The 23,350-nt window shown below is 46.0% G+C and overlaps 1 protein-coding gene across 2 annotated transcripts in view; it reads left to right on the top strand.

The window, feature by feature from the left end:
* The window catches only part of DPYSL5 (dihydropyrimidinase like 5), a 91,588-nt gene that overhangs the window by 44,106 nt on the left and 24,132 nt on the right, over window positions 1-23,350 (top strand). For both annotated transcript variants that reach the window (XM_014850319.3, XM_070512419.1), the window contains 2 exons: window positions 20,951-21,109; window positions 23,167-23,346. In XM_014850319.3, coding sequence (XP_014705805.1) covers window positions 20,951-21,109; window positions 23,167-23,346 — 339 coding nt within the window. The remainder of the gene's footprint in view (window positions 1-20,950; window positions 21,110-23,166; window positions 23,347-23,350) is intronic.

Genomic DNA, 23,350 nt, shown 5'->3' with positions numbered 1-23,350 from the left:
CAGGCCAATTTTAAAGGCCCATAGACCCCAAGCCACCCTGGTGTCACCTAAACCAACCCTTTGTTGTATCCGTCCCCTAGCAAAGATCAAACCTTGAAGTCCTTGTGCCGCAGCCCTCATACTGAGCATCTGTTTTGTAACACAGCCCCGAACCAGTCCTCCCAGACCTCTTCAGTAGACTCTGCCCAGAGGCCTGCCTCAGGCCCCCCAGCCTCCCAAGAACCGGTTTCCAGCCCCGACACCTCCTCCCCTCCACTCCTGGATTTCCCCTCCACCTTGGTGCTCCTACAGCTGGATACTTGGGCTTGCTCTTTCCTCTAGTTCCTGACAGTCTCCTGGGAGAGAAAATGCCCTCCTGTTGCAGTGCTGCTCTGAGACTTGTGGATTTAATTATTCACACAGCCTGTGGCACTCGTGCAGAGGCTGTGCACTCGGAGACTGACGCTGACCTACTTTGAACATTCTAAGAAAGGTAGCAGTTGATTCGCCTTAAGCATCTGGTTTATAATAGAATAATAATCCCGAGGAAAAGCTCACCAAGTGATTAGCCTAGAGAGAAAGAGAGATCAAGTTGCATCCTTTTGTTCTTTCCCGACAGACCCGCGGGGACTTGAACTCTGCACCCCCTAAGCTGTTGCATGCTTGTCAATTTGGCAGCAGCAGCCAGGGCTGGGAAAACAAAGCAGTTGAAAGCCTGGCTTTTCTGAGAGCATCTGGGTCTCCATTGTACTGGGTCTAAAGGGATTTCTCTAGCACTTCTCTAACAAATGCTTCGCCTGCTTTCAGAGGCTGTGGCAGGCTCTGCCTGGCTGCCCTGGCTCCGTTGCTGCTCACAGCCGGTCACTTGATCTTCCTCCCTGCCTCCCCCACACCCTCCCACCGTGCAGACCCGCCCTCCCCAGACCCAGAACCCGGGTTTCCAGAGGTGCCAGACCCCATTGAAGAAGGAGGCTATCTCCTGTGGGGAGGCAGGGGGAGGAGGGGGGCGGGGACAACCGGTAACACCAACTGTGTTTATCAAGGTCTAGGATTTCACTTGGGTCACGGGGTCTCTTACTATTATTCTGCTTAACTTACTTACATTTATTCTTTTGTGTGCACCTAATATTACATAATAAAGAATGTTAGTGAGGCTCTTGACCTCCATCCCACAATGGCTCTCTATGGCCAGGTGGGAATATCAGAATCAGGCTTTTTAAACTCTAGGCACAGCCCCTTCACTAAGATGTTGATAAAGGGGGCGGGCATGGGCAATGGAAAAAAGCTTTCTTAGCCTTTCTGCCTCCCACTCCTCCAAAAATATTTTAAGAACCACTGTCTAGGCCAATGGTATGCAACCCTTAGGAGCAAATTAAATTAGAGCTACTTGGGGAATTTTTTAAAGACACCAGTATCAGGCTCCATCCCAGACCAATGAAATCAATGTGTCTAGGTATGCCTCTTCCCCTATCAATATATATGTTGAGAGATATAGATAGATAGATAGATATAGATAGATAGATACATACATACGTACATATATACTTTTTTTTTCTTTTTTTGGTAAGGAAGATTGTCCCTGAGCTAACATCTGCGGTAATCTTCCTCTGTTTTGTATGTGGGATGCCACCACAGCATGGCTTGATGAGCTGCATGTAGGTCTACATCCAGGATCCGAACATGCGAACCCCGGGCTGCCAAAGCAGAGCGCTCGAGCTTAACCACCAGGCCCCTGGGCCGGCCCCCTTATCAGTATATTTTTAAAGCATCCCTGATGATTCTCACACTGACAGGTGGATTTTTAAGGAACTTTCTCAGCCATTTTGAATGCCATGGTGTCCTGACTGTTACTTCTGTTGCCCATCTGATCCTCCCCTTATGTGCCAGGCTGACATCTGAATGCCCTTTGAAAGTTTGGGCCCGCCTTGCCAGTCCTATTTATTTGCTTCTCTCCTTCTAGTCACATTCCAGGGTCCCATCGTTGGGCTCCCAAACTCCACCCTGGGGCCTAGAGCCCGTGAAATTGCCAAGTTTCCCTGGCCCTGTCTACCCTATAGACATCATCAGTGAGGGAGAAGTTGGCCAGGGCAGAGGCGTCATCAAATGGAAGTCCAACTGCTCAGTCCCTCTTCTTTGAGGGCCCAGAGACTCCTTCTTGTCTGTGCCAGGGTCATCTGGTCACAGAGACAGTTTCCCACTAACTTAAAATCAGCATCAGCAGGACATCGATTCTTGTAGTCAACCTACAAGGGAAGCCAGATCATAACCAGAAGAGTGCTTGGCCAGGACAGGATCAGCCTAGCGGATGTTCAGTGGCATAGGATAGGGTAGCCTGCCACATCCCAACCCTACTGGAGATCCTGCCCCTCCCTCCCCATCTCCCACTGCAGAAAACCAGAAATAAATGCCCTTTGGTGTCCAGTGTGCCAGCATCCTTACCAAGGAGCCCATTGATTCATTGGGCAGACTGTTTTTGCTACTTTGCCTTTGACATTTGCTCTTTTGGAATTAAACCTTTCAATGCTGTTCACTTCCTTTCTTTTTTCTGGACTCCAATATTCTGCTTCTGTTTAATTCTGGCCAAAATGTCCTTCCAGTCTTTTGGTTCCACAATAACACTTCCTGCTTGTTGGGACCCAGACTTCTGTGGTCTTGCTTTTTCATTGATGTCCCAACTTTACTTAAGTCTTCATTCCTGTAAAAAGCTGGAAGGCGCCTTAGACATCTAGTCTCAGCCTCCCATTGATAGGAGGGTGAATGAGTTGTCCCAAATGCCAGAGGTAGTTGGACCAGAATGCAAGTTTCTCAGTCTGAGGCTCTTTTCACCATATCACTCGGGGGCTCCTGAAACCCCAGAGCAGGACAGTCACCCCATTCAGACAGCCTGTGACCTCTCCATGGGCTGCATGCAAATAGTTTCCTTGACAGTCTATGGCTCTAAACTTGCCTGGGACAGACGAAGGCGTCACGGAGCTGACATGCATCAGGCAGACAGTGGGATGAGTTCTCCACCTCCACGAGATGGCAGCTTTATAAAACACCTCTGGTGCCGGAGGAATAGCGTTGATGTCAGTGCCTTAGAGCTGACAGTTTTTACCGTTTACAGATGGTTGTTGTGAGGATTAAATGAGGTGATGCATGAAAAACACTTCACACGGTGCCTGGCACAGCATATGCACGTGATAAGTGTTAGTCCCCAGGCTGTGACTCCTGCTTCCTCCCCAGGCCTGGCCTTGGCTCTTCTTCCAGTCTCTTGGGTACTTGATCCACTCACTTTGGCTTTGTGGTGAAATTGTTCAACTGTCTATCTAGTGCCCGTGCTGCCTGTGTCCCTGGGCTTTGCCAGCACCTTCTCTCAGAATCTACCCTCACTTCTAGCTTGTTTTCCTGGGCCAGCTGCTGTTGCACTGTGCCCGTTCTTCCTGCCAGCCTGCCACCCTCTGGCCTGGCTGTGCTGGTTGAGACCTTTTTCTCTGAATCACCCACAGTCACATTAAAGATCTCCATGAGTGCTTCATGAAGTGACTTCCCTTCCCCACCCACCTGGAGGACATCCCTACTCCTGCCTCTCTTGCTGGTATCTAGTACCCTTGCAGGAGGTGTATTAGTTTTCTACTGTTTCATAACAAATTACCATGAATTCAGCAATTTAAGGCAATACCCATCTATTAGCTCACAGTTCTGCAAGGCAGAAGTCTGGGGTCTGGGCATGGTGTCCCTGGGTTCTCTGCTCAGACTCTCATAAGGATACAACCAAGGTGTCTACTGGGCTGCGTTCTCATCTGGAGTTCAGAGGCCTCTGCCAAGCTCACGTGGTTGTGGCGGAATTCAGTTTTTTGCAGCTTGAGGAGTGAGGTCCCTGATTCCTTGCCGGCTATCAGCTGAGGGGCCATCTCACCTCCTTAAGGCTGTCAGCATTCCTTGCCATGAGCCCCCCACCATCTTCAAAGTCAGCAACAGAGACTTTCACTTTGCATCCCTCATGGTTCAAATCTCTCTGACTTAGAATCTCATTTGCCAGAAAGAACCCCATCCCTTTAAGAGCTCACCTGATTAGCTCAGGCCCACTGAGAGAGTCAGTGGTGCCATATACCGTAACCTAATCATGGATATGGTATCCCATCTTGTTCACAGGGTCTATGCCACACTCAACGGGAGGAGATTGTACAGGTGCAGATCACTGGGCGTCACCTGCCTACCATAGGGGGTCACGTGCAAAAACTATCCTGTAGACATTCTGCCGTGGTACATCTCCACTCCAATTTGCCTTAAACGACTTTGACCTTTTTAAGACTCCACATTTATATTATTTTAGTCAAAAATCACCTTGGCCACCCTTCACAGGTCTCTGTACCTCCTGTCATGTTCCTGCTTGAGAACCTGCAACGGCTCCCTGTTGTCTAAGATGCCAAGTTTGGATTTCTGGATCTTCACCCTGGGCAGGACCGCATCTGACCTTGCCCTCTCCATCCAATCCTCGTTCCCAATATGTGCCCATCCATCAGGAAGGTGGTTTTCTCAGCCCCCTCCCCCATGAACATCCCATGCTCCCTCCTGCCATCCCTTCTCACCCATCCACGGAACCCTTCAAGACCTACCAAGTTCATGTCACATCCTTCTTCCAGCTAATTCAGCTCCAGGATCCCTCCTCCTTCTCCCCAACTGCAATAATTTGTCTCTCAGCTAGATTGAAGGCTCTGAGGAGCAGAGACCACATTATGTTTAACTCATGACTCACATAGCTTTAAACATGTAGTAGATGTTCAAGAAGTAGATGAATGTCAGCACAGCATGGTAGTTAGGAGCACAGACAGGAGTAGACTGCCGGAGTTTGAGTTTCAGCTCCAAATCTACTAGCTGTGTGATTTGGACAGTTCATCTCTCTCTGTCTCTCAATTTCCTTCTCTGGAAAATGAAGATTATAATAGTACTTTATATGTGTTAATTGAGTTACTATTTGTAAAAAAACTTAAAATAGTATTTCTGTTTACTAAACACTATGTGAGTGTTTGTTAAACAAGTAAATGGATTGTACCAGTTGAGGACTGACCCCCGGAAAATCCATTTGTAAGTTTCCTCATGAACATACATATTAAACTATTAGGCATCAAATAGGAACTAACAAATTGGATTCTGTTTCTACTGTTTGGGTTGACTACATGTATTTTAGATTTCAGGTGGAGTCTAATAGTAATGGTGATGAATTCTAGGAAATTTTCTCTCTTCTCTCTCTCTCTCAAAAGCAGCCATAGCCAGTCACAAACTCTGTAGGCATCAGGAGCTGTTTAAAGATGTCCTGCTTCAGATCAGATATCTTACGTAACAAAACCTTGCTGGCAACTTGCATTCAACATCTCCATTAATTGGCTGACCACCGTGTAGGCCAGATTGTCTTCTTAGAACAAATGTAAGAGAGGAGATCTGTCACTTCTTATAAATTTTTATATCTTGTATTGGAAAAAATCTCCTATGGTGACGAAGCAGCTCAATACCCAGAAGAAAAAGCGTTTACCAAGAATTCATCTATACAGAGAGATTACTGCATTTTTTTAAAACCTTTGGTTCAAGAAGAAATGCACCCTCTGTGACTGAGCCCAAGCATCCTGGGAACCTTTCATACCTCCTACAAGAAGTTCTGCTTTTATACTCTCATCCTCTGGGGTGTAAAAAAAGAAGAAGAAAAAATCTCATGTACTGTATGTATACTTCAGTGATACATGTAATACATGAATGGTGTTTTTTTCTTAAAGTCAGCGTATTTTTTAATATTTTAAGAAATATTTGAGTGTAGCCTCATGTAAAGCTTCAAAAATCTCAGTTGAAAATATCTCTTCTCCCAAACCTTGCTGAAGTTGCCTCTGATCTGAAGGTGCCATATTCCTGTGTAAGGTGCACATCTTGGAACAGTTCACTAACAGGTAGAAATGTGTGTAGACGCCATATCTTTTCCCCTTGGGGTTTCAGCCTCCGTGTTCCCTCAGGTTACCACTGCAGCCAACCACATTTTTTTCTCCTTCTGATCCTTTTTTACTTCTTGTTAATTAAAAATTAGGAGCTATAATGATCCTTAATTAGTGACAATATGAAGATAAAACCATAGGCCAACTATAGTAAGAACTTTCTCACTAATCACTGTTTCTCTCTTATACACACATATTCACATATTCACACATTCTCGCACCCACGTACTCACTCTCACACACTCATTCACACACACAATTTTAGGGCTGGAAGTACCGTTGAACATTAATAAATCCAACTCTTAATCCATAAATAACTTTCCTGTTTTGATTTAAACTCTCCACAGTCTTCTCAATTAATATTTAAAGATAAAATTAAACTTGATATATGTTGGTGAACTCTATTCTTGGGAAGATAGCGTATGGAATGAGAAAGGTCGTGGTTAGGTAACCTAGGAAGCCACCTTTATTTTTAATCTGTGCTACTTGTTTTTTTCCCAACAACTTGATTAAGTTATAATGGACGTACAATAAGCCACACATTTTTAAAGTGCGTAGTTGGATACGTTTTGACGTATGTATACTCTGTGAAATCAGCACCATTGATGTATAAGCATATCCATCACCCCCAAAAGTTTCTTTGTGTCCCTTGTAATCCTTGCCTGCCCCAGGTAACCACTGATCAGTTTTCTGTCGCTATAGATTAGTTTGCATTTTCTCACATTTTTACGTAAATGGAATAATATACAGTATGTATTCTTTTGGGGTTTTTTGTTTTGTTTTGCTTGAGGAAGATTGTCCCTGAGCTAGCATCCATGCCAGTCTTCCTCTATTTTGAATGTGGGATGCCACCACAGCATGGCTTGATGAGCAGTGTGTAGATCTGTGCCTGGGATCTGAAACTGAACTGCAGCCCATGAAGCAGAGTGTGCAAACTCAACCACTACGCCACCAGGCTGGCCCCTGTATTCCTTTTTCTTTCTTGTTTCTTTCACTCAGCATTGTTAACTTTCTGGCTGTTACAGATAAAGCTACTGTGAATATTTGTGCACAGGTGTTGATGTGGAATATGCTTCCATTTCCCTTGCATAATTACCCAGAAGGGGAATGCCTAGGTCACATGGTAGGTGTATGTTTAGCTTTTTAAGAAATTGCCAAACTGATTTCCAAGGTAGTTGTAACATTTCATATTCTTTCCAGGCTCCACATCTTTGCCATCGCTTGTGAGGGGCAGTCTTTTCAATTTTAGCATTCTAGCAGATGCGTAGTAGTATCTTAGTGTGGTTTTAATTTGCGTTTCCCTCGTGGCTTACGTTGAATGTCTTTACATGTGCTTATTTGCCCTCTGTATATCTTTGGTGAAGTGTTCACATCTTTTGCCCATGTTTTAATGGAGTCATTAGTCTTTTTATTGGGTTCTCAGAGTTGTTTATATATTCTAGTTACAAGTCATTTGTTGGGTATATGTTTTGCAAATATTTTCTCCCAGTCTGTGATTTACATCTTCATTTTCTTGACAGTGTCTTTTCAAGAGCAAAAATTTTTAATTTTGAAATCCAATTTATTGATTTTTTTCTTTTATAGTTTGGTTTTTATGCTATAATCAAGACATTTTTGTGAAATCCAACATCACTAAGATTTCCTCTTATGTTTTCTTTTAGAAGTTTTATGATCTTAGCTCTTACATTTAGGTCTATGATCCATTTTAAGTTCATTTTTATATACGGAATGTGGCGAAGCTTGAGGTTCAGTTTGTTTGCATTTGGCTACCCAATTGTTCCACCACCATTTGTGGAAAAGGTTATCCCTTGTCAAAAATCACGTGACCATATATGTGTAGGTCTATTTCTGGACTCTCTTTTCTGTTCTTTTGTTCTCTGTGTCTATCTTTACGTCAATACTACACTGTCTTAACTATCACAGCTTTACAATAAGACTTGAAAGCAGGTAATGGAAGTCCTCCAACTTTGTTGTTTTTCGAAGTTGTTTTGGCTATTCTGTGTCCTTGGAAGTAAACTTTTTTTAGTCGAGGCTGTAGACCAAAACCTTCAGAGGGTTGTAAACTGAGTGCATTAACCAAGCACTTGATAAACATTCTCAGCCCTTAGCGTGGTCCTTCCCTGTTGGCTAAATGTTACTAATTTTCTTTAAAATTTTCTCAAGTTATTTGGAGGGGGAAAAAAAGCTATGATTTTTTTGGTGTGTGTGTTAAAAGGAACTTTATTGGGTGTTGGGGGTTCAGATGAGGTCCATGAGGATATTGTCCTCTGTGATGCTGGCTACATATTGATGTAGATGTATTGTCTTCATGTGATCCATAGCTTAATGTACAGTAAATTATGGTGACATCATGGGGAAGCTTCATTTTGCTCCCTCTTTGCCTTATATTTAGAGTTAGTGGAGAGTAGGGGTAGGCCAGGAAGTTCCGAGTGGACTAGATTAGGATAAAACTTTCATAGACTGAAATTCTAACCACTGAGCCATTGCCGTCCTCTGCTCTTCCCTCTGTCAGCTTTCCCTTCTTTCTGGTATCCTTTGTTACTACCAGGCCTGGGCTGTAGCCCCTCTTTTCTGCTTTGGTGCCCTGGCGCTCACTTGGCCAGGCTTAAGGCACTCTAGGACTCCTGTTTGGGAGAGCACTGTGGCTCCGAATCCCTAAGCCCTAGACTTAGTGGCCCGTCAAAGAGTATATTTTTCCTGCTGTGTGGAAAATACAGTGTTCAGAATGGAGCATGTTGAGCTTCTGACGGGCTCCAGGATCCCTGAGGCCCAGGTGGCACCTGGCAGTACGTGGCTCTCCACCGGACCTGCGGATGAGCTTCCATCCCCTGCCCCTGACAGTAGGGGTGCACTGACCTGTCAGGCCTGGACATCAGAGCACTTCTGTATCCACTATACACTTATTTTGATCTCTAAAGCCCCCTCAGGCAGGTCTTATTGTCCTTCCTGTTAGGTGGGGAAGCTGAGTATGAAGTGACATAACTTGCCAAGCTAATAAGTGCGGGGACAGGTCTGCCTGTCTCCCAGCCTTGACTGCAGCCTCCACTCCCCCATGCCACGGATCCAGGGAGGCCTCAGGGCAGCCTCCCCCAGCAGTTTGATGGCACCGTTATCACTTAGCTTTGGGACCAAAATGAAGACTTGCTGATCTGGGAATAGATGAGGGAAGGAGAGCAAGTAGGGTTACGTGTGGTTTATTTCTGGATTTTTGATAAATCCCTCCTCTCTGGCATGCTGGGTGGCCGGGACTTTTAATAAAGGTGGTCGTGGTCTGCTTGCCTGTAAACTTTGCTGGTCTGGGATTAGAAGGGGGTTTGCTAAAAAGGAGGATGACAAAGGGCCTCTGTGAAGCTCTATTTTAGCGTGGTTTCCCCAGGCCCCTGGGCTTCTTGGAAGCTGGCAGCCATGTTCTCTCTGCCACATAACTCCCTTTGAGGATCGTCTCCCGTCTCCATGGTAACTGCATGTCGGGAGACAGCCTGCTCTGTTCCGTGGCTTTGTATTAAACACAATGAATTTAAATTGGATGCTTGGCTGTGAAGATAATCATTCTGGATTAGAGAGAAGCCCAGAGCTCCTCATTTCATAATTTTAGATGTTGGCACAATTCTTAGTTTTATTCATGTAATTCAAACCCAAGCCACACCTACTCCTCTGTTTCTAAACCACAGTTAGGTCCAATTTCACTTGGACTTTTCTCCATCCTTTGACAGAGGAATCTCGGAGTCAGGGAGCCCCTCAGTCAGGCCAGCGCTATCCTGAACTCTAGAAAGGGCTGCATAATATAGAGGAAACCTGGGGGCTCTAGAGATGAACCCTCATTCAGTCTGGCTGTGTGATTTCCTCTGAGCCCCAGTTTCCTTATTGTGGAATGGGAAGAGTAAATTCTACCCTATAGAATCATATTTTTAAAATTTTTTTCTTGTGATAAAATATATATAACCTAAAATTTCCCATTTTAACCATTTTAGGTGTACAGTTCAGTGACGTTAAGTACATTCACAATGTTGTGACCTCAATAATCCGTCTCCAGAACTTTTTCATCTTCCCCAACTGAAACTCCATACCCATTAAATAGTAACTTCTCCATCCTCCATCCCACCAGTCCCTAGCACCCACCATTCCCCTTTCTGTCTGTATGAATTTGACTACTGTAGGAATCTCATATTCGGTATTTGTCCATTTGTGACTGGGTTATTCACTTAGCATAATGTCCTCAAGGTTCAACCACGCTGTAACTTATATCAGAATTTCTCTCCTTTTTAAGGCTGGATAATATCTATTATATGTATATACCGCATTTTGTTTGTCCATTCATCCATCGATGAACACTTGGGTTGCTTCCACCTTTTGCTATTATGAATAATGCTGCTGTGAACATGGGTATACAAGTATCCGTTTGAGTCCTTGCTTTCAATTACAGAGTCATTTTGACAATCAAATAAGATAATAAATGTTAAGAACATTGCACTTAGTAGGTCATCAGTAAATGTTAATTTCTCTCCTGAAAGTGAGTTCAGCCCAGGAGCTCACTGCCACAGTGGTCCAATGGCTTCAGTGAGAGTGGCATGACTTGTTACTAGCAGGCTGCTTCTGTGTTCCCGGGGCATGCTGGTCTGCCATGTCTGGGAATTAACGCAGGTCATGCCAGAGTTTAAAGGAAATGTCTTAACTACGGCAGTGTACATCGTCTCACAATAAAAACCATGCATACTTTTACATTTCTCCCACCAGTCGGTGTTCATGTATTCTTAGTTCCAAAATGAGAAAATATTAAGGCTGATATATATACTTCCTTATCAGTTGTCTATTTTAAGTATACCCTCTGGAAGATCCTGAAGCTAGGGTGGGATCACCCCAGTCTATGCAGTGCTGTGCTTAGTTACTATTTCAGCAGTGTTAGGTCTGTTCTCAGTATTACGGAAGATTACGGAATTTGGGGTAAAAATACCTAGATCCCAGTCTTGGCTCATCTCTAAAACACTGAGATGATGAAAACGTCCGTCACACGTGGTGTGTGAAGATGGAGGGAGGATGTGAAGATGAGGGAAGTACTTTGCTGTGCAGACGACCCTCTCCCCGAGCGTTTCGTGCGTTGAGGGAGGAAGAGACCAGGTTCTTGGGCTGGTTTGCAGCTCTCCAGGAGATTCTCTCTGGATCCAGTTTCATCCAGACGTTTCTGTAGTAGGGGTGACTCCCCTGCTGCCTTGGGCCCCTGCAGGGGTCAGAATCCCAGAGCCTAGGAAGCATTTTCCCCTGTGGGGTCCTCTGAAGTTAGCCTTTCCAGCCGGCGAGAGCAGCCCTGGAGAAGAGCAGCTCCCTTTGTATTTAGGAATTTGTGACAGAGGGAGGGGCGGGCAGGAGCTCCTACACAGCCTCCTCTGACCCCTGCGTGACCCAGCCGTGCCCTGCAGCATGGCAGTCAGGCCTGCTCTTTATTGCGAGGCTGGAGGGAGGAGGGGAGATGGGGATTTCGCACCGAGTCTTAGGCCTTTCACTTCTCAGCAGCCCCGAGTCTGCTTGTTGAGCCGGAGCCAGGCAGGCTGAAATCAGGGCTTCCTGGGCAGTGGGGTTCACTGTCCCTGAGACCCCAAAGCTGCTCTGGTCTCTTCACCTCCGGGAACGGGAGCTCAGGTCTCCCGGGAGAGCATCTTAACCTCTGGGGCAGCTCATCTCTTCTTGAAGCTAGTGAGCTAGTGAGCTTCTTGCCTTGGTAGGAGGGTTTGCTTGGCTTCCATCACCCCATGCCAGGCCAGTCTTCCTCCTACCTCTTGTCTGTCCTTCCTAGTCTCCTTCTTTGTCTTGTCTTCATCTCCTATGTGGTTGTTGCTCAGAGTCCTGTCCCAGATTGCCTTCTCTGACCCACCTACTTTCCCCAGGTGATCTGTCAGCCATGACTCCCACATTTATAGCTACAGCCCGGACACCTCTGTGCACCTCCCCCAAACTCAACACGTCCACCACAGCCCCGCTCCTCTACCAGGGATCCCTCCCCCCATCCAGGAATGGCACCCCATCCTCCTAGGCCAGAGCTCATTTGCCGAAGACCACAGGACTCCTCAGCCATACAGCCAGGCTCAGATCCAGGTCTGCCAGGCTCCAGAGTTCAGGCTTCTTCCACTAGAACATCCTGCCTCTTCACACTGGCAGAGCAGTGAACTGCATTTCTAACAAACATAAAAATGCAAATGTCACTCTAAGCCCCAGCCAAACTGTGGGCCTGCCCTAGGACCCCTCCCCAGATTTTGGTTGTGCTGGATCTCTGCCAGGACCCCTTGGTCAGCCATCCCTGACCCGTGGGCTCCCACTCCCTCAGCTCTTCCAGCCTGCTTTCTCTGCTTGCTCCTTCCTGGCTTCCCCAAACTGGCCCTTTGCAACAGCTTGTTAATTTCAGCCCTCTCTTGTTGATTCTGCAGTGGATCTCCCTGACGATTTTTTGTGAGGAAGATTCACCCTGAGCTAACATCCATTACCAATCTTCCTCTTTTTTTTCTTTTTGCTTGAGGAAGATTAGCCCTGCGCTAACATTGGTGGCAAACTTCCTCTACTTTGTACGTGGGATGCCTCCACAGCATGGCCAGCAAGTGGAGTAGGTCCACACCAGGGATCCAAACCCGCGAACCCAGGCTACTGAAGCGGAGTGCAGCGAACTTTACCCACTCGGCCGTAGGGCCAGCCCCCACTGATGATTTCCTTAAACTTCATCTTGGCTCAGACCAACACTCCTAATTTTCCCAAAACCTTTCCTCTGGGAATTTGGCCTCATCTCCTGTTTTGCTAAGAAGTGTGGGACCAAGGACCTGGGCACCCTCCACTCTCCTCCATGTCACCTCTGATCATCTCCTTCATCCATCCCCCTCCTGAATGGATGGGAAGAGGTATCCCTCCCAGCCTAATAGATATGAATATCAACCCTCAGTTTCCTCATGTGAATAAGGGGGATAGTAATGCACCTATTTTCCCAGGGCTGTTGTGAGAGCTAAACAGGCACAGAGTACATGCTCAGTGCAGGTTGGTTATAATTCGTGGTTTTCATCTCCACTTGAGTGTCCCTCAGTCAGCTCTATCTTAAGATGTCTAGAAACTCCCTTCCCTCCTAAATTTGATCGTTCCTTTCCTTGTACTATTTTTTCAGCTACACAAGCATAAAACCTCCCCCATTATTTACATCATCTCCTCTTCTGTCATCAAACCTGGCTGCTTCTTCCGAGAAGCAGGTTTCACATGTGTCCCCAAGTTCAGGCCCGTCATCTCAGCACTGCCGCTGAGCTTGCACTCCACAGCCAGAGTAATGTTCCAAAGTCTGATTTTCATGTTCTTCCTCTATGTAGAGTCCTGCTCTGACTACAGATGTGTCCAGGGACGGGGATGTGGCCAGAGTCTTCCTGCAAATGTGCTCCTAGACTCCACATTCCCTAAGCCCCCTCATTATCACGACCTCCACCACACTCAAGTTGCTAAACTTTGCCGGCTGGAGCGAATCCAGGTTCATCAAGGTCCTCACAGTTTGGTCCTAATCAGACCTGCCTCGGCCAAAACCAAACACGTCTCTTTTCTGTCCTCCAGATGTACCCCCAGCTTTGCCCACACCACTTCCTACCCCAGAGTGTCACATTACGCCCACCCTCCAGCTCTCAGCCTGCCCATCCTAACGTGTCCTCCTTTCCTCTGGTCTTCTTTTGCACCTGATACTGCCATCATGATTGAGGAATATTATCTTGTGATGCCTTGTAGTCTCATATTATTTTGAAGTCATTTCTTTTAAAAGTGAACTTTTTTTCTTGTCCACTTTGCCAACGACACTCTCACCACTTAAGGTACTTATGTTTCTCGCTTCTTCTGGAGCATCGGTATACATAATAGAGGGCACATAGTGTGTGCATTAGTGCCCCCTACAAATATGCTTATTGTCAATCATCACTATTACTTATGTGCTCCTACTGTGTGCAGACACTGTGCTAGGTGCTTTACGTGCATTATCTCATTTAATTATCCTGGTCACCCCATGAGGTATATATCATTATCTCCATTTTACAAATGAGGAAATGGAGCTCAAAGAGATGAAATAACTTGCCCAAGGTCTTACCACTAATAAGTGACGGAGCCGGCATTTAAACCTGGATCTGCCTGCCTTAAAATCTAATTCTTGTCACTATACTATTTTACCTCTAAAAATAGCATTAATATGCCTTTAGATGACAGGCAGATTAAGTGTGGGAACATGTCCTTTTCCCAAAGTATATTGTGCATTGAATGTTGCCTACTTCCTCTGTAGAAAGTTTAAAGAAAGAAGTCTGAGTTTTAGATGTGGTAATGCTTAGAGTGAGAGCATCGCGAGGTCAGGAAGTGGGGACCGTGCCCTTGATGATGTTGTAGAGACTGCGGGCCCAGAAGGTAGGAGTGAAAAGTAAAAGGAAGTTCAGGAGTGCAATTAATTATAAATGTGCAATTTAGAGGAAGCTAGTCAGCTGCAGGGCGAGCTCAAGGGGCTGCAAATTATGGGTGGAGAAAAGGCTTGAGAGCTGTATGTAGCGGAGAGACCCGGAGAGACCGAGAAGGTGGCCCCAGGGAATTTGATCACACCCCACTTAGATGCCCTGGAGAAAAGCTGGGGGATCTTTGTGTTGTTTAGTTTGTTTGTTTTTCAGAGAAAAGGAGCATTTGATAACAGATATTGGGGAGACTCCAAAAGAGGATGGAGCAGGGATCAGCATTCAAGGAGCCTGGAAGGGAATTATCAGAAAAGAGTCCATGTCCTGAGCCGTCAGTGGAAGCTGGCTGAGTTGGCAGTGAAGCCCAGTGTGAGCACGTTAAGGGCGTGATCTCCCCAGATCAGGCCAGCGTAGCTGATAAAAATATGGGACTCCTTGTTAAAACGTTTTTACATGCATGGTTCTAAGTACCGTCCGTGCATCATCTCACTTGATGAAATGCTCAGGCCCTTCTCTGGGGAGCTGCTTACTTCCCAAGGCGTGGTGTGCTGCGTAAGAGCCGGCTTTCCAGAGGGCCAGTACGCAGTCACTCAGAGCAAGAGAGAAACCTCTGAGCTGGTTATTTTTTTTCTCTTGCACTTTGAGAGAGTATGAGTAAAAGATGGAAGATAATTTTAATGTGAAAAGAAAAGGAAGTGGTTCAGCAATTCCAGGAGAGGCAGATCCAGCTGAACAAATGATGTCTTTCCCAACTGCGTTAAGAAACACAGAAATGTTTGCCTTGCACTTACTAGTCTACAAAGCATATCCAAATACTTGTTAGTTGATTCTCAGTGCAGTAGTGTTCCCCCCAGAAAGACTCAGTTGCCCGTAATGTCTACATCTAGATGGTAGCAGATCCTGCTTTTCTGATTCCAATCATCTCCCCCAAAACACACCCCTTTTCTGTGGATCAGTGTGAAAATATGCTCCAGGAAGTCCCTCTCCCTTCCCCAGTGAAAAACCGCTCGGATTAGCTCTGGCCCAAGTGCCTTCTCAACAGCAGAGCACAAAATTCATGCCTTGACCTGTTGCTTCTTGGCCTTGGAGCATGAGAATCAAACCTTTTTCTTTCAGGAGAGGTGGGGGGTGGGGGAGAGAAAAAGAGCGTTGCTACTGGGAGCTCAACAGAACATGATTAGAGCTGCAGCGATGTGGAAGATGGGGAGAGAGGGACTCTCCAAAGACCTTTGTCCTGACGAAGCCAGGAAGGGCCAACACGCTGTTCTCTCCAACACTATGATGTCAGCAAATAAATCAACTGGAATTTCTTTCCAACTTGCTGAGCAGGTACCTGGTCAGTGCAGAGACCCCGTATGCCCCACAGTGGTCTGATGAATTTCCGAAGCATAAAGATGACATTTATAACAGGTTTAGGTTGAGTTCTGTACAAGTTCCTGCCAACCGTAAGCCTGGAAACTGTGTCATAAAATGGGTTACCATTAAGTATACTGGGTTTTCTTAGGAAACAAATGGAGGTAACATTACTGGGCATCAGATAAATCCTGATTTACCCAGTAGTGTGTCATAAAAAAGTCAGAAACAAAATAACGGTAACCCTTTGAAACAGTAAAATTATGTTTTGTATCCTGCCAAACATGTATAATGATGCTAGGTCTATTAAACAAATAGTCCTAGTATCCATATTAACTTGATAGTGAGAGATGTGAAGTGTCACATTCACAATAAAAGCAAATGCCACACACACAATGGGGAATGCTTGGCTGCGTATCAGTGCATGGAAAAAAATAACGGTTTGGTCAGCCACCAAGCTCCAGGAGGCCCTAATGAGTTAGCTGCTCCATAGTCAGGTGTGTTATAATTGGAGATGCACGTGTGTCACGAAGCTGCATTTCCGTTTCCTGGCAGTGGGTCCTCTGAACGTGGCGATGGCTCGTGTGTGCATGAGAAGGCTCGAGCACCGTGTGTAGCAGTAAATGTCCCTGATCTCAGAAATGAATACAGACCAGGAGGAGTGTTCACACAATGAATTAATTAAAATGAATGAAGTAAATCTATATAAATCTTTAAAATGCTGATTAAAAAAAGCACGCTGCAAAAGGATATATGGATGGTACAATACCACTTGGGTGAATTTTTTAAATTCACAAAACAAACATAATAGAAGCATAAAAACCTGAATGGGAGAAATTTATATCAACCTGAGGGGAGAGGGATGGGAATAGGATGGAGGCTTCAGTTGTATCGGAAATATTTTATTTCATTTCTTTTTTTTTTTTAAAGATTTTATTTTTTTTCCTTTTTCTCCCCAAAGCCCCCCCGGTGCATAGTTGTATATTCTTCGTTGTGGGTCCTTCTAGTTGTGGCATGTGGGGTGCTGCCTCAGCGTGGTCTGATGAGCAGTGCTATGTCCGCGCCCAGGATTCGAACCAATGAAACACTGGGCCGCCTGCAGCAGAGTGCGCGAACTTAACCACTCGGCCACGGGGCCAACCCCATCATTTCTTGAAAAATGTTTTAAAAAACAGCAAAAGTGTTAACATGTGTGATAGGTGACTAGCGGGTTCGTGGGTAGATGCTGTTTTATTTTCTACACTTTTACTATATAATGGAAATGTTTCATAGCTTTAAAAGAAAGTATTTTAAACACATAAGCATGTTTAACTAAATTTTAAATAATTTTAGCTTCTTCCAAATTTTTTTATTTATTTACTTGGCGAGGAAGATTGCCCCTGAGCTAACATCTGTTGCCAGTCTTCCTCTTTTTGCTTGAGGAAGATTGTGCCTGAGCTAACATCTGTGCCAGTCTTCTTCTATTTTGAATGTGGGACGCCTGCCACAGTGTGGGTTAATGAGTGGTGTGTGGGTCTGTGCCCAGCATCCAAACCCGCAAACTCTGGGCTGCCAAAGCAGAGTGTGCAAACTTAACCACTATGCCACCGGGCTGGCCCCCTAAATTTATTTTTTAAATATATATTATGAGTAATATATTCTATTAAATAAATTTCAGAAAATTAGAAAAAATAAATTACTCAGAATTTCATCACCCCAGTGTTGTTAATGTTTTGGTATATTTCCTTCCACTTTTTCCTCTGTGTGGGTGTGTGTGTTTAAACATACTTCTAAGCATCTTGGGCACACATATTGAATTCCGCCTTTTTCACTCATTGTAGCATCACCCTTTTTCCGTGTTATGACTTAGCCTCCATGATCATTTCTATTGATTTCTAAAGGTCTTCCCCAGCTGACTTAGCCAACACCACTTTTGCATACAAGCCGTTAAGAACATTCAACAGTCATACAGTCAGTATTCATAAACATCCTTTTGAAAGCCGCAGGAACAGGATTGGGTCCTGTTCTGCTGTTGATTCCCACAAGGCTGTTTTGTGTGGGATGACAGTAAAAAGGTCTGTCACATCTGTGATATCACATTCCAGCAAAGACTGCACTCGTTGGCGTTCATCCCGTGGGTGGGAGCTGCACGTATTTAAAAAGCCTGCTCTGTGTATCTTGTCTGCGAAGAAACAAGCGCTGGCACATCCAGCATCTGCTCTGCGCTCCCAAGCCTGCAGCTGGGGACTGTTTGCTGATTCTGTTCAACTCTTTTTGAGGCCTGGGTAACAGCAGAAATAATTCTTCCCGGTATGCGTGTGCCCCTGCCCAGCTTGTGGATGCTCTCACCTCCATTGCCACCTGATCCCTGAGAAGTGAGGTGCAGAGTAAGCACCTGGCTGTTGCTGGATTACAGCCTGTCATTGGGAAAGTCAAGAACACTGCCCGAGGCTCCTGACTCCTTCCAGAACTCTTTTCAGTTACAACCCTTAGACCCAGGCAAGAGGAGCATGTCTGCCACTATCCCACTCCTAGGCCACTCTCTGGGTCCCTGGAATTCCCCAACAAATGGCCCTGAGCACTTCCAGGGCCTGCACGAACCTGTCTGTCTTCCTGGGGTCATGTCAGCAGTGCGTGCACACCTGAGCCCACGGGCAGCAGTTTGCAGAGGGCGGACAGAGCTTAGCGGGCTGCAGGCTGAACCCAGGGTTGGGGCTGTAGGCTGGGGGCAGGTGCAGAGGCTGAAGGCCAACATCCCCTGCAGTGTAGCTCAGAACTGCAAGGTCTCTCAGAATTCTGAATTCAAGGCTGGCCTTCTCCGTCATCATGAAGACATAGCTGTCCGAGTAGGAGGATAGAATATATTCTGTGTAACAATTTGTTAGCTTGATCCGTAACTTTTAATGGTTTAGAGATTCTGCTTTTCTTTTCTGCTCTTGCCCTGGGACCCACAGATGCTAAGAAGGGGCTTGGCTCTCTTATCAGCTGTTTCCAGGTTCCCTTTTTTCTACCCAAGGCTACAGACATCCTGAGGGAGTGCAAAGGAAAGCAATTTAGAACCACAGAAAAAATAAAACAATGTAGTGTGTAAAGATCCCAATATATCAGACACCCCCATATCCACATATAAAAGCAAGAAATGCATTTCAGGACAAAATAGAGTAAACCACCTGCTGTGGGAATGAATCAGCCTGGCACGATCCAGCAAAATCAGAAACAGGAGCCAGCTAGTAAAGCCACAATCTGCTGCTCTTCCCCTTCTCTCCTTTCTCTGCCTCCCCTGACGCGGTTCCTCCATGTGTGAGCTAGCCCCCTCTCTTGGTTGCTTTGAGCCATGCAGGAAACCAGACCCCTGGGTTTCCCGTGACAACATGGGGAGCAGTCTCACTGGCCGAGCAGGGTCAGCGTGGAAAATCAGTGTTGCAAGAGTTTTCGTTTTAATTGTTGTTTAGCCACTGAACTAATTTTTTTTTCAGTCCCTTATTCCCCAGCAATATTTCTGATTTAAGGATTTAACTGAACAGAGAAGCATGAAATCATTAAAACGTTTGCACTGTGCTGTTTTTCTCCCCTACAGAAAACAGAGATAAATGACTAAGCTCTGAATTCTTATGCACAGTGGGACAACACTTTACTAAGTCCATTGTATTAGGGATGTTTCCCTTGACTTTCACCACTCTCCAGCAAGGGGACTATTCCCATTGTAAAGGTAAAGAATCTGCATCAGAGAGGTTAAGTAACCTGGCTGAGGTTATCCAGCTGGGAGGTGGCAGCAGGGACTCACCTGGGGCTGATTCCAAATCACTATAAGGATCCAAATAGAAGAGTAGCTTTTGTTGAAACTTTTATTCATCAAAGAGGAGAGTTACCTTATGTCAGAGCCCTCACAAAGCCTCTCGTATTACAGGGCCCTGTCTCATTTGTTTTAGTCTTGTTATTTTTTTTAAGTTTCTTTTGCTCAGGAAGATTGGCCCTGAGCTAACATCTGTGCCAATCTTCCTCTCTTTTTTAGTATGTGGGCCACCAGCACAGCATGGCCACTGACAGTGTAGGTCTGCGCCCGGGAACCAAACCTGGGCTGCCGGAGCAGAGCACACCGAGCTTAGCCACTAGGCCACTGGGGCTGGCCCTCATTTATTTTATTTTAATAAAGTTTTGTTTGAGGACAACACATTAACCTGAAATAGCCATTGGTCAATGCTGGTTTTGGTTTTTTAAAGTTTGTGTGTATGTGTTGGGGGGGCATCTTTAATACAGATTTAGTAATTACTCTTGCGAATATGCTTTGTGATTGCAAATGAGGCTTTTTTTTTTTTTGAGGAAGATTAGCCCTGAGCTAACTGCTGCCAATCCTCCTCTTTTTGCTGAGGAAGACTGGCCCTGAGCTAACATCCGTGCCCATCTTCCTTTACTTTATATGTGGGACGCCTACCACAGCATGGCTTGCCACCCGGTGCCATGTCTGCACCCAGGATCTGAATCAGTGAACCCCAGGCCGCCGAAGCAGAACGTGCACACTTAACCGCTGCGCCACCAGGCCGACCCCGCAAACGAGGCTTTTTAAAGATTTCTTTTTAAGTAGTATCTTGTGGAGATTGTGAATAGGATAATTTTTCACTGATAAATCATACAGGAACCTAAAAAGTGCTCCATCTCCAACAAGATAGGTGGAAATGAAGTTAATGTGCTTGGAAAAACTAAAGACAAAGACTTGAGGTTGAAGATGCACATGAAAACTTTGACTAGAATTATTTCATGAAATGTGACAGAATAAAACAAAACAGTATATCCAAATTAACATTTTATTCATTATAGTTTAAATATGTGTGTAACTAAATTAATATTCTAAGTAGACATTTGATCATCAGTTATATTATACATTTGATTGTGTCATCTATGTATTCATCTTGGCCAAAAATCGTTGGGGGGGATCTTCTCATTGGGAAATGGGTTGGCTGAGGCTTGGGTGACACAATAAGTGGTTTTTCAAAGCACCAAGCTACACTCAGGATGAGACAGAAACAGGTTTGTGTGCTGGATCCATGGTAATGATGAAAGTCACACTGTGGCTCCTGTGTGTCCAGACAGCTCCTTACCGTTTCCCAAACGTTGCTACACTTGGCCTCACAGCCTCTTGTGCAGTGGGGTCTGTGGTTATCCTGAATGTTCACCCCATGTCTCCCCACGTCAGTGACTTGGCTGCAGGTAGCAAGCGATGTGACGAGACTGCTTTTCCTGCCCCCTCAGGCGGCGCTAGTTGGAGGTACCACCATGATCATCGGCCACGTCCTGCCTGACAAGGAGACCTCTCTCGTGGATGCCTACGAAAAGTGCCGGGGTCTGGCCGACCCCAAGGTCTGCTGTGACTACGCCCTCCACGTGGGGATCACCTGGTGGGCGCCCAAGGTAACAGTGCTGGGTGGAACCCCCAAAGAACAGCAAGCGCTCTTTTAGGCAGAGGGGCCATTGGTTGGAGCCAGCTGGACTGTAGTGCTCTCCTGCAGGTGTGGAACACCCCTCCCTCCACCATCCGAACTCCCCTAATGCCAAAAGAAAAAACACTGATGATTCCATAAAGGGGAGAGTGCACTTGTTCTACTTGATTTGAAGAATCAGTTTTCCAGCAGACACAAAGGGTCTAAGACCAACGTCCTCGGGAGTGCTGGCTCCTTGCTCTGACCACAAGGCTCTCAGCATCTCCTGATGCTTTGCATTAGGTGCCACCAACACCTGCAGGATGCTCCTCAGTAGTGGGCTTAGCAAGAGTCAGGCTCCGAGGGTTGGATGTCATGCTGGGAGTGGCAGCACTGAGCTGAGGTCTCAGACGGAGGGTCCTGTCCTGGCTCAGTGCCTCCTGGTACGAATAGAGTGGGACACCTCTTCCCTACTGGGGCCCAGCTCCTGCTCTGAGAGCCCTGAGGCTGCTCCTGGTGTGTGGCTGAGGCTGGCTCCCATGGAGCCCCTTCTCCGTTCAGCCTCTGTGTCCCTGGCCCCTGGCTCTTCTGTCTTCCAGGTGCCCCAGGCCCCAGGGCCAGAGTCCCGTCCCCTCTCCCTGGATTCCCACTTCCTTGCTCCTCCCGAAAACAGTTGTACAGGCTTATTTAGATTTTGCTTCATTTCTGGAGTTTTACTGTTATTCCCCCAGGGAAGCAGCCTGGATATTTGTTCTTTCATCAATTGTTTATTAGTCACTGTGTGCCAATACTCGAGTGGGTACCCTAGAATCAAAATTAAGCAAGTATTAAGAAAGTTCTCCAGCTGTGGGCCTTCAGCTATGAGTCTAAAGGGCCTGACTCCCTTCTGAGGTGGTAATTAAAGCCTCGCTCTACTTCTCCCCTCAGGTCTTAGCCTTGAGTGTGGGGCTCCCCCAGTCTCTTCCATGGTTTCCAACCTGCTGCCCCAGCCCTCACCCCGTGAAGACCTCCCCGCTCTTGGTACTGGGCTAAAGCTGCAGACCATGCTGAGTGTCAACCATCCCATATCTCGGTGGAGGTTCTGTCCATTTCGGACGCCCTCCTGGGTGCGTGACCCCTACCCCGAGCCTCTTGCTGTTCCCTCCCCTACTGTTGGCCTGGAATAGAGAGTCCACGCAGCTTCTCAGCAACACTAAGCCCAGGCCAGCCACCCCTTTGTCCCTAGAGGTGGTGGGGACTTCCATGCATCTAGAATTTAAAATTCTTTTCATAAGAATAAAATAATTTTTTCTAATTACAGATTTTTCAAATAGAAAAGCATCACTTAATTGAGTCACTCTAACACAATCACTACTGTTATTTTAGCTTGTTTCTTTCTAGTCATTTTTCATACATGGTTTTTACATGGTGACTCGTTCACTTAAGTGAGAGCATTTTCTGTGTGGCTGCATGGTCTTCCTGACCATCAAGGCGATGGCCGCCTAGTGTTCTGTCAAGTAGATGAACTTCAATTTGTTTTCGTATGTTGGACGAAGGTTACTTCCGTTTTTTCCAAATATAAATAATGTTGGGATGAACCCTCTTATTCGCATAGCTTTGTTCATGTTTGACTTTGTTCCTAAATTAGATTTTCCCCAGGGTCTCTGGATTTTTAGCATTGTTGTGCTTTCTTTGTAACACTGTTCCCGTTATGGAGGAGGGGAACCGGCCGTAGGAGTGAAGGTCATTGGTGCACTTACTGAGAAGGCTGATTTAGAGTCAGAAACCCAGGACGAGCCTATGCGATAGGAGAAACATGCCTAGGAGTAACCGTACAATTCCTATGTTTGTGTCCTGCTTGACAACTTTCAAAGTACTTCTGCATCCTTGGCTCGCTTGACCTCACAGCAGCCTGTGCAGTGGAGGAAAGGGAGATACTGTGAGGTCGCAGGAGGTCATATAGTGACTCCACTGACTGACCCACGTCTCCTCCACGCTGGGCCAGCATCTGCGGTCAGCCTCTTGAACATCTGTACGCACGTGGCATTGCCTTTGCATCTTGCTCTCCAGGTGAAAGCAGAAATGGAGACACTGGTGAGGGAGAAGGGTGTCAACTCGTTCCAGATGTTCATGACCTACAAGGACTTATATATGCTGCGGGACAGTGAGCTGTACCAAGTGTTTCACGCCTGCAAGGACATTGGAGCGATTGCCCGAGTCCATGCTGAAAATGGGGAGCTCGTGGCCGAGGTAA

This window comes from Equus asinus, chromosome 6 (genome assembly GCF_041296235.1).
Source record: "Equus asinus isolate D_3611 breed Donkey chromosome 6, EquAss-T2T_v2, whole genome shotgun sequence".
In the NCBI taxonomy this organism is placed as follows: domain Eukaryota; kingdom Metazoa; phylum Chordata; class Mammalia; order Perissodactyla; family Equidae; genus Equus; species Equus asinus.
The sequence above is the reverse complement of the archived record's forward strand: the minus strand, read 5'-3'. Positions and strand labels throughout refer to the sequence as shown.